General features: G+C 36.3%; 1 protein-coding gene across 1 annotated transcript in view; it reads left to right on the plus strand.

The window, feature by feature from the left end:
• Positions 1–19302, plus strand: part of CNBD1 (cyclic nucleotide binding domain containing 1) — a 378419-nt gene that overhangs the window by 322563 nt on the left and 36554 nt on the right. Inside the window, exons 7-8 of the mRNA XM_023545853.2 lie at positions 10580–10717; positions 12010–12142. Of these exons, the coding sequence (XP_023401621.1) occupies positions 10580–10717; positions 12010–12142 (271 nt within the window). The remainder of the gene's footprint in view (positions 1–10579; positions 10718–12009; positions 12143–19302) is intronic.

The raw sequence follows: 19302 nt of genomic DNA on the forward strand, positions 1-19302 counted from the left end.
GGGAGGCCTGAGGAGAGGGAGAGAGACAGGGGAATGGCAGGTCAGTGGAGCAATTAGAACACACACAACATTTATCAATTAAGTTTGTGGAGCCCCAGCACAACTATAATTGTAACATCAAAGATCACTGACCACAGATCACCATAACACATATAATAATAATAAAAAAGGCTGAAATATTGTGAGAATTATCAAAATGTGACACAGAAACACGAAGTGAGTACATGCTGTTGGAAAAATGGTGCCTATAGACTTGCTCGCTAGTGTTCAATGCAAAGGGCCTCTTTAGAGTATTGAAGAGCAAAGGTGTCACCTTGAAGACTAAGGTGTGCCTGACCCAAGCCATGGTATTTTCAATCGCATCATATGCATGTGAACAATGAATAAGGAAGACTGAAGCAGAATTGACACCTTTGAATTGTGGTGTTACGAAGAATATTGAATATACCATAGACTGCCAAAAGGATGAACAAATCTGTCGTAGGGGAAGTATAGCCAGAATGCTCCTTAGAGGCAAGGGTGGTGAGACGGTGTCTTACATAGTTTAGACATGTTGTTAGGAGGGATCAGTCCCTGGAGAAGGACATCATGCTTGGCAGAGTACAGCATCAGCGGAAAAGAGGAAGACCCTCAACCAGGTGGATTGATACAGTGGCTGCAACAATGAGCTCAAGCATAACAACGATTATAAGGGTGGCTCAGGTCCGGGAAGTATTCGCCCTGTTGTGCATAGGGTCGCTATGAGTCAGTGCCGGCTCGACGGCACCTAACAACAACATAGACTTGCTCAACACAGGATTGCCATTTGTAAAAAACACAGTACCTGGTACACGCAATAAAGCGAAGCACAATAAAACAAGATGTGCCTGCATAATGTTCAGAAATAGGTAAAACCATACTATGCTTTCTTAGGGTTACATATATATATGCTATGATTACGTAAAAAGAAAATAATGCAAAACTAGGACAGTAGTTGCCTCTATCTAAAAATAGGAAAAGTTCAGTTTCTTTAGGTAGGTGCTGGGCATTCAAGGGTTCAGTTTATCATAATTGTTTATACACCTCCCATACATTTGAATGTTTAAAAAAATATTCTGTGTAATTATAAAAGTAGAGAGTTTAATGAAGATGCTTGTAGCTCTTTAATGGTAAATATGAAAAAAGCCAAAAATATAATTCAAGGTACTTATTTTAACTATAGGAAAAATTATAGATATTAAATAATTTTCGGATTGAGATTAGGCTGACAGTTATTTCACTTTATATCTAAGCTTATTCTGCTGAATCTTCTCTATAAAAGGAACACATTAAATTCAGAATAAATGGATATAGGAGCATTTAATTCAGTATTATGTGGGGGAAATATTTTATATTGAATATGAAGTCAGGAGCACTGTATCTGGTTTATTAGAAAAAGAAAAATCGGCTATATGAAGCTACCAAAATTATCATCTTTTCTTATAAAATTCAAATCACATCAGAGCAATTAATTTATAAGTGAATAAACCACATAACAAATGAATGTTAGTCCATTAAAGCACTTTGGGTTTTATAACTGGAATAGCTAATGAACATGTGATGAGTGCTTAGGTGTGAATACACATAAAATATTCATTTAAACATATGCTCCATTAATATTTTACTGAACTTTACATGTTAATTTTTTTGAAGTTTATAATTATGTAATATAGACACTCACATCCTTCTTTAATTGATACTGAATTTTATATTATAATTTAGAAATGTTTTTAGTTCTTAGCACTTATTCTTCCTTAAACTATTATGAATAAGCTACTTTATAGTTACATTTTTGCAGTATAATATTTAGATATGGAAAAATGATTTTACTAACTGGCATGTTGAAATGATTATTTCTACTGGCTGAACAGGGTACTCCTACATATCAGACATACTAAAGTTTAATTACTCCCATGTAATTGAAAAAATAAATAAATTTCAAATATTAGTGATATGCAAAATGACTTCTGTCATCTGTAACTAGACAATAATACTAATTAAGCACTGTCTTAGTTACCTAGTGCTGCTATAACAAAAATACTACAAGTGGTTGGATTTAACATACAGAAATTTATTTTCTCACAGTTTAGGAGGATAGCAGTCCAAATTCAGGGTGCCGGCTCTAGGAGAAGACTTTCTCTCTTGGCTCTGGAGGAAGGCCCTTGTCTCTTCTGAGCTTCTACTCCTGGGGAATCTTCACGTGGCTTGGCATCTCTCTTCCCATCTCTGCTTCTCCTGCTTGCTTGTCTAATCTCTTTTATATCTGAAAAGAGATTAACTTAAGACATACCCTACACTAACCCTGTCTGATCAGCATAACTAAGACAATCCATTCCAAAATGGGATTATGACCATAGGCATAGAGGTTAGGATTTACAACACGTATTTTGGGGGGACATAATTCAATCCATAACAAGCACCAACAGTCTTTAGAAAATTATGCATTATATCTTGTTTGCCCAGATATTATTTTTAATTAATTGGTTTAAGTTTTGAAATATATGTTTGGTTGAATTAAACTTTTTTCTGTTTACAAATCAGATTGATGAAAGTGCAGGATCACGCTGGGTGACTGCCTTTGAATTCAGCTTAGTCAATTAGGACTACCTGTAGATATAGACAAAAATGTTGTATATACTCAGGATAAAGTCAGAAGCCCAAATCTAATAGAATGGGAAGGGGCTGGGTAGTGGTGGTGGGGAATTTTTGTGTCTGCCGGTGCTGGAGGTTGGGTATCAGTCAATCTCTCTGCGACATGAAATAATAATAACCATAATAATGTAGAAGGGAGTACTCAAGATTTACTTGACACCTGGTTTATGGTCATCAGCAGAGCCGTGCTCATGTGCTAATGGGATGCAGTCTGGACTGTTCAGGGACTACATTCTGGGTAGTGTGACATGTACATCAGGAACACTTTTCCCATGATTTTCCAGATAATCTTTAGAAATATCCTTTTTCTTTGCTAGTTTACCCCGGTTCCTGCACTCCTGGAAATATCTTTTATGTGAATGAGTAAATTCATGCCTCGACTCCCTTGCTCTTTAAAAGGTTTTTAAAAGAAATTTTATTGATGGAGACACATACAGATAAGAAAAACATAACCTGTGGAGTCGCAATCAATGCTAAGTACTCACATTAATTGATATCTGGTGTATAAGAATAACCCAGACATTGGAGACAATCTTTTATTAATTCAGTAATATTAGTTGACTTGCATGTAAATTACAATGGGTCTTCCAAATATAAAGCTTCTCTTTTTTTTCCTGGACATTACTTAATTTCTTTTTTATTTTAAGATGCTACCACCTTGATCTCTCTCTGTTGTTTTTCATAAAATCAGGATCATGGGCCTCAGAATATTTTTTCCTATTTCAGACACTTATTTCTGTATACATTTCTGGATTACCTTGGCAGAATCTTCAACCTCCTTTTATCTTTTATTTAGAGAAGGTTTGGCTATCACTGTCTGGTTGCTTATTCTGAGTTATTTTATCATTTTCTTCACACAGGAATAGTAAGAATGAATAAACAAAGTCCATACATTAGAAATGAAAGTAGATCTTGTTTTAACGAAACACTTCAGTCTGCTTAATCTCAGTCTGTTTTTGGCCATGATGGAGTATCTTATATCAGACCAATCCTCTAGCTGAGAACAACTATAAAAGCGGGATAAGAACAAGCTAGCAAACAGCTGTTTGAAGGCACTGGAGACCAACCAAGGCAACCAAGATTTGAGGGTCCATGATTCAGGAAAGAAGAGAAATGCATTGTTTTGAGTCTGACATTTCCTACTGCTCTTCCCCATGAAGGACCACCAGTTTCTAAGGATCATAGGCTTAAGCAACTAAGAAGAAAATGATAGATCTAAACTCTTAGAAATCTGAGAGTGCCAGAGACATAAAAACTTAAGTTCATTCTACCAACTTAGTGAGGATTTGAGGAGCCAAGATGCTGAGAAAAGGGAACCTGAGGCAAGAGAACCTGATATGGCTCTTATTCCTTCCAGGAATTTGCCTTTTCCTTAGCTTCACAGATCAAGAGGCTATGAACCCAAGTAGAAATATGAGACCACAAATCTAAGAAGTAAGTAGGACTTTTCTCAGTGTCATAGTACTTAATAGACGGGAATTAGACTTCTGGGTCTCCCAAGGATAAGAAGTTCTGATGAACACTTCAGTCTGTCACTTGGAACACAGAACTGAACTCTGTCATAAAGACTGAAAACACCTCAAATTCCTGGTTGTATCCATTTATTTGCTCCAAAACTAATCAGTTGTCAGTAGAAGAGTGAAACATTTTGAAGGAAGGTGATATCATCCGGAGCCATCACAGTTTTTCATACTCAAAGTCAAACATAGAGTCAAAGGTTACCAGGAACATCAGTATACAGGACAAAATGAACCAAAGAAATCAAGAGAAGGAAGAATTAGGGACTAACACACAGGGATCCAGCTATTGCAGTTATTAAATGTGAACTTTAAAAATAACTGCGATTATATTTTCAAGGAAATAGATGACAAAGGGACATTTTTACCATAATTGAAGTTTATTAAAAAAAATCAAATTTAAATTTTATAACTTAAAAATATAATAACTGAAATTAAGCACTTAATAGGTGTGTTAATCATCAAATAAGGCACAGCAGAACAGAGTTACTGAACTGGAAGATAAACCACTATCAATTATCCAGGCAAAACATAAAGAGGAAAAAATATGGGAGATATAAAAAGAGATCATAAGGCATGATAAAATATTCTGAGAAATATGTAATAAAAGTCCAGGAGAATGTGTCAGAAGCAATATTGGAAGAGGTACTGACTGAAAATACATCAAGTCACAGATTCAAGATGCTTTATGAGTTACAAGCTAGACAATCTCACCTGGACACATGCGAGTCAAATGAATGAAAACCATACCAGTCAATTCTTAAAGGAGAAGTAGAGAAAAAAGATGTGTTACTTTCAAAGGTAAAATTTAATGACCTTTTAAAACATAACTAACATCAGAAGAAAAGAAAATGATATTCTTAAAACACCGAGGAAAAAAAATAAAAAAAAAAAATGCCAACCTAGAATTCTATACTTAGTGAAACTACATTGCAAAATAAAGGCAAAATAAAGATGTGTCCAGACACACCAAACAAGAAAGATTTCATTGCTAACAGACCTGCAATAAATGGAATACCAAAGGGAAGAGCTTGAAGAAGAAAGACAATTATCCCAAATTAAAGAACAAGAACATAGACAGGAAAGAAGGACCAAAATACTTGCTAAACATGTGGATGAATATAACTTTTAATTGGCATTGTAAAAGAATATTATGTGTTGTGGAATTCTAGATGTATATAGAAATAAAATACATCAAAAGTAATAACAATGACAGGAGAATGAAGTAAATAGATTAAAAGAATTTTCTAATCATTGCCTTTCTTGGAAGTGGGAAAGGTAATAATTGAGAGTACACTCTAAATTAGTCAATGATGCATTTTGTAATCACTAGGATAACCACTGAGAGAATAATTAAAGTATATTTAATAAGCTAAAAGAAGACATAATAAAACAATAAAAAAATTTGTTAATTTAAATTAGAGTAATAAAGATGAGGAAATGCCACAAAGGATAGAAACAATAGAAAGCTCATAGTACGATGGTAGGTTTAAACCCAGATATGACAGTAATTACAGTCAGTATAAACAGACTAAATTCGTCAAAGGAAAAGCAAAGATTGTCAGACTGACTAAAACAACAACCAACTATATGGTGACATACCTTATTACAAAGACACAGAAAGTTGCAAAGTAAAATAATTCGAGAAACCGGGAACACTAACCAAAAAAGAAAGGTGAGGTAGCTCTACCAGCAGTAGGCAAAGAAAAGTTTAATTCAAAAGCATCGTTAAAGACACAGAGAGATATTTTATAAGGAGCACGAGATTTACAAGGAGCCCTATTGGCGCAATGGTTAAGTGCATGGCTGTTTACCAAAAGGTTGGTGGTTTGAACCCACCCAACACCTCCACAGGAGAAAGACCTGACGATCGGCTCTTGTAAAGATTCCACAAAACCAAACCAAACCCATTGCCCTCGAGTCCGACTCCTAGCGACCCTATAGGACAGAGTAGAACTACCCCATAGAGTTTTCAAGGAGAACCTGGTGGATTTGAATTGCCGACCTTTTAGCTAACAGCTGTAGCACTTAACCACTATGCCACCAGGGTTTCCCCGTGATGATTATAGCCTAGAAAACCCTTTGGGGGCAGTTCTGCTCTGTCACGTGGGTGACTAGGAGTTGAAAATGGACTCGACAGCACCTAAAAATACCCCCCCCAAAAAAAACCCGGTGCCGTCGAGTCAATTCTGACTCATAGAAGCCCTATAGGACAGAGTAGAACTGCCTTGTAGAGTTTCCAAGGAGCACCTGGCAGGTGCGAACTGCTGACCCTTTGGTTAGCAGCCTTAGCACTTAACCACTATGTCACCAAGGTATCCATGGGTGCATGAGATTCATATACAGTTAAAGTAGTTACCCCAAAACATATAGAGTGAAAGTTAATGGAAGAAATAAACAAATACACAACTATGGTAGGGGATTTTAAACAACCTCATTCATAACTGATAAAAGAACTAGAAAAAATATTCAGTAGAAATAGAGATTTGAACAACACAAGTAACAAATGATTTAATTGACATATACAACATGCAACTATAGAATACACATTACTCTTAAGCATGCATGGAACATTTTAAAAAATGATCTACAATGATATACACTGAGTCTCAACAAATTTCAAAGGATTGAGCATGTTCTATAACCACAGTGAAATTAAAACAAGACACCAGATAAACTCTATATACCGATTTTGAGATTTATCTAAAAGATCAGTTAATTTTTTATAACTAAACTTTTCAAACTTAAGGACATTTTGATTGGAGTACTCCTGGGATTAAAGTGACACCAGGTGACATTTATGCAACCAAGGCTCATCTGCTGCTGAAAATTTCCTGTAATAAAGGAAAAGAAGCAAATTTCCTTTATTCTCAGAACTTGAGGATAGCAGTTGATATCGTCATTGATTTTTTTTAGAGTATCTTTACTTATTAGAACATCATATGTTACAGATCAAAACAATAAGGTATATAATTGGTTTTATTAGAAATCATAAAGGTGATTGGGCTGCATAGAGCCCTGCTGGCGCAGGGGTTAAGCCTTTGGCTGCTAAACAAAAGGATGGCAGTTCGAATTCACTAGCCAAAACCCTGTGGGTCAGCTCTATCCTGTCTTCTTGGGTTGCTATGGGTCAGAATAGACTGGATGGCAACAGGAAGTGGCTGTAAGAAAGAGTGGTACCTAGCTGGTAGAATTCAGATAAGCAGTATGCTGGATATTTCAAACAACTGTTTTATGTGAACAGTTAAGAAGGTGAAAATGCTCAGATAGCCAACTTTTTAAGAGGAATTTATTGGAAATACGTACAAATTTATTTAATTTGTAGGCTTTGCTTGAAAGAGCAATTATTTTTTCCCCTGAGGCGCTCTTCTTTGACTCCATGTAGAGATTTGGAATGAATGTACTCAGGGATTCCCATTTAGGCACACAGGCCCATCCCTCAGCCCATGAAATGAGTTTGATCCTTGTCAGATTGTCCTCATATCCTGTTAGTTCCTGCTTCTTCCTTCTGTATGTCACAATGTAGCTGTAATATGGCCCAAATCCTCCATAAATAGGTGAAAGTTTATAAAATACAACACCTTCCTATCCCTTTCTCACTGTGCACCATCCTTTGATTATGAGAATTTACTTTCCACAAAAGCCATTAGAGTTTAAATCCTGGGGGAAATGAAATATTTTCCTATTTGAAACATATTCTTGTGACTATTAATTTTCTTTGGGGACACAGAAAACTTTTGAGAATGTAATAAAAGCTATGGTAATTCAGTCTAGAAAAGTCAAAATTTAAGAACAATCACAAATAATATATTAGCAATTTAAGAGACTTCTAGAAAAGCCGGTCAATGAAATGACCTGGGTTATAAGCCTCTGATGCTGAGAAGCTTTGTATTTTCCCTGTCTGACTTTCCAGCTCCTTAGAGAAAAGAAAGTATGTTCAACAGGATTTAGATCAAGACCTTTCCTTGGTTTAAAATAGTAACTCTAATTTTAGTTATTGAGCTTATTTAATATGTAAATACTTAGAAGCTAGAAGCAATGGAAAAAATAACACAAGAAGAACAAAAACTATACCTATAAAAGCTCTCTTTTGTTTTTCAAAAAAATGCATTTATTTAAAATTACAATTTAAAAAAGATCTCAACTTGATGTTTTTCTTCAAAGGAAATCTTCATAGATTTATTACCTGTTATTATTGAGAGATAAATAGTTTGGGTCATGTATTGTTAGAGAAGTTTTTAATATTTAAGCACGGGAATACATTGTGTCCCAATAAAGTTAGGTATACATTTTTTGGTAAAATAACACGAGAATTTAGAAGTGAGAGAACTGTTCATTTTGTGCACTTCCACCAGGTATCCCACCAGAACTGGATTATCTACATAATCTTAATGAATGTTATATTCTAATTCCCCTGCTAGAAGGCAAGCCTCTATGTAGTTTCCTCAGGTTAGTGAGCAGAGTTTTTCTAGTTTTTATTTCACTTGTGGGGCCCTAGGCTTTAGGTAAGACGAAAAAAAAAAAAAAAAAAATACTGCCGTTGAGTCGATTCCGACTCACAGTGACCCTACAGGACAGAGTAGAATACCCCTTAGAGTTTCCGAGGAGCGCCCGCCTGGCTGATTCGAACTACCGACGTTTTGGTTGGCAGCCGTAGCACTTAACCACTACACCACCAGGGTTTCCGCTTTAGGCAACAGAGAGAGAAAAAGAAAGGTTTACTTCAAGAAATTGCCTCCTGAGATGGGGGGACTGGCAAGTCCAAAATCTGTAGGTCAGGTGATAGGTTGGAGACTCCTGCAGGCTTGCTTACCAAGCTTTGTAGGTCATGCAATGGTAAGAGTAAAGTGAGAGTTCTGCCAAAACATCCGTTTATAGTTTGGAGGCAGAACACACCATAAGGAAATCCCTATTTGCTCTTAAGACCTTCAACTGATTGACTGATTAGATTACATTGTGGAATGTGATTACATTGCATTACATTAGAAGTAAGGTAATTACATTGCATTACATTAGGCTGGAATCTTAGGGTGGTGCAAATGGTTAATGCACTGGACTACTAACCAAAAGGTTGGGAATTCCAGTTCACCCAGAGGCACCATGGAAGAAAGGCCTGGCAATCTAATTCTGAAAAATCAGCCATTGAAAATTCTACGGATTGCAGTTCTACTCTGGCAAACACGAGTCACCATAAGTAGCAGCTGACTCAATGGCAACTGTTTTTTTTTTTTTTAATATTAGTTTAGTTCTCAAATGATTAGGAACCATAGCCTAGCCAAGCTGATAGATCAAATTAACCATCAGTCACCTTGGCTTCAGCTGTGGCTGTTTGACTTTTTAATTTCCCTCTTCATTTCTTGACTCGTGTGTTGATGGAATCTCAGATACATGTTCAATTAAAAAGAAAAATATCCAGCCTTTCTATGGGTTTGAATGGAAGAATGGAGGTCCTTGCATGTCATCTTAGATAGCCATATTGACCTGATGTTTTGCCTAGAAAGCTTCTCAATCCCTCATATAAATATGTACCTTCCCTTCCACATGCCCTCCAGTTTTTCCCAGGCAAACCTGAATATATATCCTTATATGTGACTATAAAACCCAATGGTCTAAATAGGAGACCTTGGGTGGTGCCAGCGTTTAAGTGCTGGACTACTAACTAAAAGGTTGGCTGCTCAAACATACCAAGAGGTGCCTCATAAGAAAGGCCTGGTGACTTGCTGCCAAAAAGTTACAGCCTTGAAAACCTTATGGAGCAGTTCTCCTCTGCACACATAGGGTTGCCATGAGTTGGAATCTACTGGATAGCAACTAACAACAACATAGTCTAATTATATTTTAATAACTTTTAATATTCATTCTAGTAGCAACATTTTTGCAATACTTAGTATTTTTATGTTTCATGTATTAAATTAGGGGATCTTACATGAATACATATATATGACAGTAATTTGTACACTATGTAACACTATGTTTCTTTTTATTATTTTTATTACCACAACATATGAGAATAATAAACAGAAGACCATGCATATGAGTACTATTTTTCTTCATTCTTTCAACAAATATTTACTGAATGACTACTATGTGCCAAGTACTATTCTAAGCCCTTAAAAATAAGTGAATAAAACAGAAGGTCTAGTCCTTTAAGCTATTTTCTTCATGCTGGTGAAAAAAAAATTTTTTTCTTGCCTTGGGAAAGTGTCATTGGGCAGAAGGAGCATGAAGGTATTCATGCAAAGACTGTTTAGAATCTCTTCTTTCATTGACTTGGAGCCTGAGCTACAGTTATCCTTTTTTGTAGACTCTACTGGACTGTTCCTGCCCCTATCATTGCATTTTTATGTTGATGAAAGGAAATGAAGCCTAAGTTGTCTTTGGTATTTTTACAGCTTAAACAGTGGAATACTTTTGGGACCCTGGAAGTTTCACCTCAGGCTGCATCAGAAACACAGGCATACACAGTGGTAACAGAAGACGATTGTGAAATCCTTAAAATCTCTGCAAAGGAATACGCGAAGATAAAATCGGTATGACCGTATCTATTCCATATACTAATATGATATGGGCGAAAAATTAAGCTGTTTCCTATCTAGAAAGAGGATACCCTTATCTTCTTATTTTTTAAAACCTGATCTGTTGGTGACCATGAAAATGTGGCCTACTTGTTGAGAATCATTTAAGCCTCTGCTCTCAGTGATAGTTGAGGTGGAAACAAAGGTCTCTATGGATATATTTTATGTATATTTTCAAGCGCCTTTTGGTTTTTCATGAATTTCAAATTAATTAATTGATTTGTTCATTTATCTATTCAACGAGTATGTCTTTTGGAGTGTCTACCGCATATCATGTACTGGGGATGCCACAGTGATCAGACATAGTGGTGCTCTGGCTCAGAAATTTCTACTGTCTACTGTAGGAGATAAAATACTTGGGAGTGATTGCCATTTCATAGTTACAGCAGACCTACCTCAAAACTTATAGCTGTCTGAATGCATGATCACAGATGAAAGCTTATCCCCTAATTCTACTGCTTTAAAATAATTTATTTATTTCAAATTTAATATTTTATTATCTTCTAGTCAAATCCAAAGTATTCCTTCTCTCCTATTTCTCTTCCCCTGGATGGGAGAGGATATTGGTGAAAATCATGTGATTGGGAAACCCCAATGATCCTTCTGTCTCAGCTCTTCTGATAGGATCTACACCCTGGGGGAGGTGGTACAGGGTGTTGGCATTAGCCATGGCTGAGTGCTCAGGTTGGAAGGAAATGAGGAATCATCCATCTTCTTGATTTAAGTCCCTGACCCTGGGGGTCTCTTTTGATGAGGCGGTCTCCATGTCAGTAGTCCAGGTGGCTTTTTCAGATTTCATCTTCATTCCAAATCCCTGGCGCTAATTTGTTTTGATTTTCAGACTGTCTGGATTAAAAAAAAAAAAAAAATTTGTATGTTTTATTTTTAATTCCAAAATCTCAGTAAACCACCCACTAAAATCTCAGTACGACTTATTTAATATTACCAAAAACCACTTTAGAGTTTCATCTTGACAATGACGGGATATTTAAAAGTTGCTAAAACATTTATAGAAATCTAAAAATATTATGAAAGATAGGACAATATAACTGTCACAAGCAGAAATGAAGTTTAAAATTTCAACATGTAGTTATCATTGTTATACTACAATAAATTTGATTTAAATGCATTTTATGCTAATTTACATTTACATATCCTTGTTTTTGCTGCCTTTTATTTATTTGTTATATTTTCTTTCTCTCTTAATTACCCAGCATCTAAAATTTGATAATGACCTTCTTTTTCAGGAAAAATTAAAACTTGAAAATATGCAAAAGGAGCAATTAATTCGTAAGTGCCCATATTATGTGGAGTGGCCTACTTTATCCATATATGAGCTAATTGCACTCATTAAATGGAAAAAATTTCCTCCAGGTCATGGTGAGTTTAATGCAATTTTGTATTATTTTTCTTCATATAACTTTATATTATTGGAATTGTAATTCATCATATTTCAATAGTTTTAAAGAATATTTCTTCATATGGATATTTTCTAATTTATTTAATGATTTTCTTTGAATTGTACATTTAGATTATTTCCTGTTCTTCATTAAAAACTATGCTCTGTGTACATCTTTGGGTATAAATTTGTGCCTTCCTAGTTATGTTTATTTAATTGTTATTATTATCAGGACTTTGGTTTACATAATAGATTATACCCTTTATTTCATGAATTATTGTCCTCATCAGCCTCCACACCCTTATTTTATTTTTTTCTTTATCTTCTACATCTCACTCATGCTCCTCCTACCCATAGATTTTTCACTCTGGTGTTCTTAAGACATGTTTATCTAGTTTACCTTCCATGCAGTTAGTTTTAGATGATGATTTCTTTCTGGGCACACTCCCGCACCAAAGATAACCATCACCATGAATTTCATGTTCATATGTTTTTAAATTTCCTTTTAATAATATTGCCTGATCCTATGGTTTGTGTATTTCAACCACTTTGCAAAATGCCATTATTTAGATAGTTCACAATTTATTTGTATGTTTTCTTACTGGGCGTATGATTGATTCCAGATTTGCTGTTACAAACAGTGTGGTGAACATTTGCTTATATGTCCCTGTTGGAGTGGACATGGAGGATCATAAAGTATATGAATATGAACTTTTAGTTGATAATGTAAAGCTTATCCACAGTAATGTCTCAATTCCCACTCCTTCTAGTTCAGTATAAGAGATCCTGTGGCTCTGTGTGGTCTCCAACACTTGATATTATCAGGCTTTTTAACTCTGCCACTGGAAAAGAAGTGCAATGATGTTCCTATTCCATCAAGACTTTTAAATTTTTACTCTTTATATTTAAGTCATTAACCTGTGTGGTGTTTTCTGTTTTTATTTTTTAAGTAGTATGAATTATGTATCTGATGTCTTCTTTTTTCTGTATGGATAACAATTTTTTTTAGCTTCATTTAATGAACAATTCTTCCTTCCTGCTTATTGGACCTGCCACGTCCATCATATATACCAATTCTCCATACATGCGTGGGTCTATTTCTGGAATTTCTATTCTGTTTCATTGGTCAGTTTATCTCTACCTAAAACCGTACTGTTGTTGCTGTTGTTAAGTACTGCTGAGTTGACTCTGACTAATAGCAATCCTATGTGTGAAAGAACGAATCTTTGCCAGGCCTTGCACCTCACAATAGTAGGTTTCTTTGTGCCCATTGTTGCAGCCATTGTGTCAATCCATCTTTTTGAGGATCTTCCTCTTTTTCGATGACCCTCTACATTATCAAGCATAATGTCCTTATCCAAGGCTTGGTCCCTCCTGATAATACGACCAAAGTAAATGAGATAAAGGCTCACCATATTTGCTTCTAAGGAGCATTCTGGCTGTACCGTTTCCAAGACAGATTTGTTCATTCTTCTGGCAGTCCATGGTATATTCAGTATTCTTCACCAACACCATAATTCAAAAGACATCAGTTCTTCTTCAGCCTTCCTTGTTCATTGTCAAGCTTAAACATGCATACGAGATGATTAAAAATATGGTTTGGGTGAGGCACACCTTAGACTTCAAAGTCACATCTTTGCTTTCTAAGATTTTAAAGAGGTCTTTTGCAGCAAATTTTTTTTTCTCTTTTTTTTTTATTGTTCTTTAAGTGAAAGTTACAATTCAAGTCAGTCTCTTATACAAAAACTTATACACACATTTTTATATGACCTTAGTTCTTTGCCCTATAATGTGACAGCACAACCCTCCTTTCCACCTTGTATTTCCTATGTCCATTCAACCAGTTCCTGTCCTCCTCTGCCTTCTCATCTTGCCTCTGGACAGGAGCTGCCCACATAGTCTCACGTGTCCACCTGAGCTAAGAAGCACACTCATCACCAACATCATTTTATGTCCAGTGTAATCTTTGTCTGAAGAGTTGGCTTTGGGAATGATTTTAGTTTTGGGCTAAAAGAGAATCTGAGGGCCGTGTCCTCTGGGGTCCCTCCAGTCTCAGTCAGACCATTAAGTCTGGTCTTTCTACTAGAGTTTGAGTTCTGCATCCCACTTTTCTCCTGCTCCATCAGGAATTCTCTGTTGTGTTCCCTGTCAGGGCAGTCATTGGTGGTAGCTGGGCACTACCTAGTTCTTCCAGTCTCAGGCTGATGGAGTCTCTGGTTTATGTGGCCCTTTCTGTCTCTTGGGTTCTTATTTTCCTTGTGTCTTTCATGTTCTTCATTCTCCTTTGCTCCAGGTGGGTTGAGACCAATTGATGCATCTTAGATGGCCACTTGCTAGCTTTTAAGACCCCAGATGCCACTCACCAAAGTAGGATGCAGAAAGTTTTCTTAACAGATTTTGTTATGCCAGTTGACCTAGATGTCCCCTGAAATCATGGTCCCTAGACCCCTTTTGCAGCAGATTTTCCCAATGCTGTATGTTCGATTTCTTGACAGCTGCTTCCATGGGTGTTGATTGTTGACAACTTCAATAGTTTTTTCATTTATCATGATGTTTATTGACCCAGTTGTGAGGATTTTTGTTTTCTTGATGCTGATGTGTAACCCATACTGAAGACTGTAGTCTTTGATCTTCATCACTCAGTGCTTCAAGCCATCTTCACTTTCTGCAAGCAAGGTTGTGTCATCTGTATATCACAGGTTGTTAATGAGTCTTCCTCCAATCCTAATGCCCCATTCTTCTCTATATAGTTCAGCTTCTCAGATTTTTGCTCAATGTACATACAGATTGAATAATTATGGTGAAAAGATACAACCCTGAATTACACCTTTTCTGATTTTAAACCACACAATTATTCCCTTGTTCCGTTTGAGTGACTATCTCTTTGTTGCTGGGTGAAAACCCCAAGTTTTGCTCAGCATGACTTGTTATAGCCAATAAACAAGTGGCCAAGGTGGGAGATCAGAAAGATGCCTTTATTTTGTTGTACAAGGAAAGGACCAATCAGGGATGCTACCTCCAAGACTGCTAGCAGGCAGCTTGGAGGGGAGGGCTTTTACAGAGATCAGACAAGGACATAAAAATTCATCATGAATATTCAGGATTGACCTTCACGCAGGCGCTCAGAGCTTGGGGATGACCATGTATTTTCTTTAGACAAGGGTTAATCCTCAGGATGGAGGAAGAGGTTGTTTTTCTTTCATTAGGATGTTAAGTCTCTACCCAGAGACAGTTTGAGGCCATCTAAGGCTGCTTCTGTGATTATCTTGTCAAGGACAATTTTAGAAGAACGTGCGGCTTATTCTGTTTGGTATAGGAGGATAAGCCAGAGCAGGTGTCTCTCAGAAGAGTTGGGCTCTGAGGCTGCCTTCCTCATCATGGTTTATGTCTAGGTTCTGCATGAGCACAATTAAGTGTTCTGGAATCCCCATTCTTCACAATGTTATCGGTAATATTTTATGATCCACACAGTTGAATGCCTTTGCATAGTCAATAAAATACAGGTAAACATTTTTCTGGTATTTTCTGTGCTTTCAGCCAAGATCCATCTGATATCAGCAGTGATATCCCTCATTCCATGCCCTCTTTTAAACCTGGCTTGGGCGTCTGGCAGTTTCCCGTCAAAGTACAGCTGCAGCTGTTTTTGAATTATCATCAGCAAAATTTTGCTTGCATGCTTTACTAATGATATTGTTCAATAATTTCCACATTTCATTAGATCAACTTTCTTTGGAATGAGCACAAATATGGTTCTCTTCCAATCAGTTGGCCAGGTAGCTGTCTTCCAAATTTCTTGACATAGGTACTTACATGTAAGTTCAACTTGAAGCTAAAGAAAATTAAAACGAGTCCACAAGATTCAAAGTACAGCCTTGAATATATTCCAGCCAAAGTTAGAGACCATCTCAAGAATGGATTTGATGTACTGAACTCTGATGGCTGATGACCAGAGTAGCTGCGGGATGACTCAAGGACATCGTACATGAAGAAAGCAAAGGCTCAAGAAAGGAAAAAACAAAATAGATGTCAGAAGAGACTCTTAAACTTGCTCTTGAGTGCAGAGTAGTTAAAGTGAATGGAAGAATCGATGACTTGAGAAGATAAGGTAAAGGACTATAATAAAAAGTCAAAGAGCTGGAGTCAAAAAACCAAAAAGGAAAACATGTTTGGCATTTCTCAAACTGAAAGAACTAAACCAAAAATTCAAGGCTCAAGTTGCAATATTGAAGGATTCTATTGGCAAAAAATTGAATGACTGTAGGAAGCATCAAAAGAAGACGGAAGGAATACACAAAGTCACTGTACCAAAAAGAAGTAGTCGACATTCAGCCATTTCAGAAGGTAGCATATGATCAAGAACTGATGGTATTGATGAAAGAAGTCCAAGCTGCACTAAAAGCATTGGCAAAAGACAAGGCTCCAGGAATTGATGGAATACCAATTGAGATGCTTCAACAAATGGATGCAATGCTTTAAGCATCACTCATCTATGTAAAGAAACCAGTACTATGCTATGTTTATTACTATAGTTTGATAATAACTCCTCTTATCTAGTAGATGTCTTGGATAGTCTTACACTTTTATTCTTTTGTATATATTTTAGAATTTTCAGGTTGTATGAAAAACCATGTTGAGATTTTGATTGGAATTGCTCTGATTCTCTAAATCAATCAATTTGTGGAGATTTGACATCTTTGTAATATTAAGCCTTCCTAATTATAACTAGTAGTCCCTGGGTGGCACAAACAGTTAAGTGCAGAACTACTAGCTGAATGAATGGTTGGTGATTTGAGTCCACCTAGAAGTGACTTGGAAGACAGGCCAGGTCACTGATTTGAAAACCCTGTGGAGCAGTTCTCCGCATACATGGGTCACATGAGACAGAAACAACTGGACAGCAACTAACAATGATCATAACCGTGATATAACATCATCTGTATCTGTATAGAAATGTATGTATCCATTTATTCTGTCTTCCATATCACCTAATAAGATTAACAAAAATGTTTTCTTTGACAAATTCTTTCATATATTTTATCAAATTTATTTTAAAATACTTGATACCGTATTCTCTAATACTGTTGTAAACAATATCTTGTCTTTAATTAGCTATTCTAGTTTGTTTCAGGTATGTAGAACTGCCATGAACTTTAATTTTTAACTTGATAAGATTTCTAATTTAAATATTTAAAGCTATATATTTCCCATGAAGTGGCACTTTGACTGCATTATATAGCTTTTTGAATGCGATGTTTATAATTGCATTGTAGTTTTTATTTTAATTTTCCTTTATAATTTCTTCTTTATCCAATCATTTATTTTCAAAAAGTACCCTTTAATTTTTTAAAATATACAGAGACATTAAGAAATTTTTTTGTTGTTGTTTTTAATTTTTAACTTATTTGGCTTGTGATGGTTAGAAATCATGATGTGTTAAAACTTTGTTTAAAACTTAATCTCTCTGTATGGCCTAGTGCATGATCATACCTGAAAAACCAAAACCAAGCATGTTGCCATCAAATCAATTCTGCTCATAGCGACCCTATAGGACAGAGTAGAACTGCCCCATAGAGCTTCCAAGGAGCACCTGGTAGATCTGAACTGCAAACCTTTTGGTTAGCAGCCATAGCACTTAACCACTGTACCACAGAGCATCCTCATATATGTACATATATATATATATACACACACACACATACATATATGCATACATACATACAGCTGTAGCACTCAACCACTATGCTACCAGGGTTTCTGCATGTATGTACATATATGTGTGTGTATTTATATATATACACACATATATTTACATATATATACACACATACATACGTTGTTGTTGTTGTTAGGAGCTGTTGAGTTGGTTCCGACTCATCACAACCCTATGTACAACAGAAGAAAACAATGCCCAGTCCTGTGCCATCCTCACAATCATTATGCCTGAGCCTATTATTGCAACCACTGTGTCAATCCATCTCATTGAGGGTCTTCCTCTTTTCCACTGACGCTGTACTTTACCAAGTATGAAGTCCTTCTCCAGGGACTGGTCCCTCCTGACAACATGTCCAAAGTATGTAAGACATAGTTCCACCATCCTTGCTTCTGAGGAACATTCTGGTTGTACTTTTTCCAAGACAGATTTGTTCATTCTTTTGGCAGCCCATGGTATATTCAATATTCTTTGCCAACACAATTCAGAGGCATCAATTCGTCTTTGGTCTTCTTTCTTCATTGTCTAGCTTTCACATGCATATGCTGTGATTGAAAATACCATGGCTTGGGCCAGGAGCACCTTAGGCTTCAAGGTGACATCTTTACTTTTCAACACTTTAAAGAGGTCCTTTGCAGTAGATTTGCCCAATGCCATGCGTTTTTGATTTCTTGACTGTTGCTTCCATGGGCGTTGATTGTGGATCCAAGTAAAATGAAATCTTTGGCAATCTTTTCTCCATTTATCATGATGTGGCTTATTGGTCCAGTTGTGAGGATTTTTGTTTTCTGTGTGTTGAGGTGTAATCCATACCGAAGGCTGTGGTCTCTGATCTTAATCAGTAAGTGCTTTAAGTCCTCTTCACTTTCAGCAAGCAAGGTTGTATCATCTGCATAATGCGGGTTGTTGATAAGTCTTCCTCCAGTCTTGACGCCCTGCTCTTCTTTATATAGTCCAGCTTCTCAACTTTTTTCTCAGCATACAGTTTGAGTAGGTATGGTGAAAGGATACAAACCTCATGTACACCTTTCCTGACTTTAAACCATGCAGTATTCCCTTGTTCTGTCTGAACAACTCCCTCTTGATCTATGTGCAGATTCTTCATGAGCACAATTAAGTGTTCTGGAATTCCCATTCTTTGCAATGTTATCCATAATTTGTTATGACCCACATGGTCAAATTCATATATATATATATATATATATATATATGTAAAAAGCCTATAATTATATATATATATATATATATATATAGGAAACCCTGGTGGCGTAGTGGTTAAGTGCTATGGCTGCTAACCAGAGGGTCAGCAGTTCAAATCCGCTAGGTGCTCCTTGGAAACTCTATGGGGCAGCTCTACTCTGTCCTATATACATATAAATATATGTATATTTATATACACCCTATTTTTAAGCAAATAACGTGTGTCTTCTG

The sequence above is a fragment of the Loxodonta africana genome, chromosome 14 (genome assembly GCF_030014295.1).
Source record: "Loxodonta africana isolate mLoxAfr1 chromosome 14, mLoxAfr1.hap2, whole genome shotgun sequence".
NCBI lineage: Eukaryota > Metazoa > Chordata > Mammalia > Proboscidea > Elephantidae > Loxodonta > Loxodonta africana.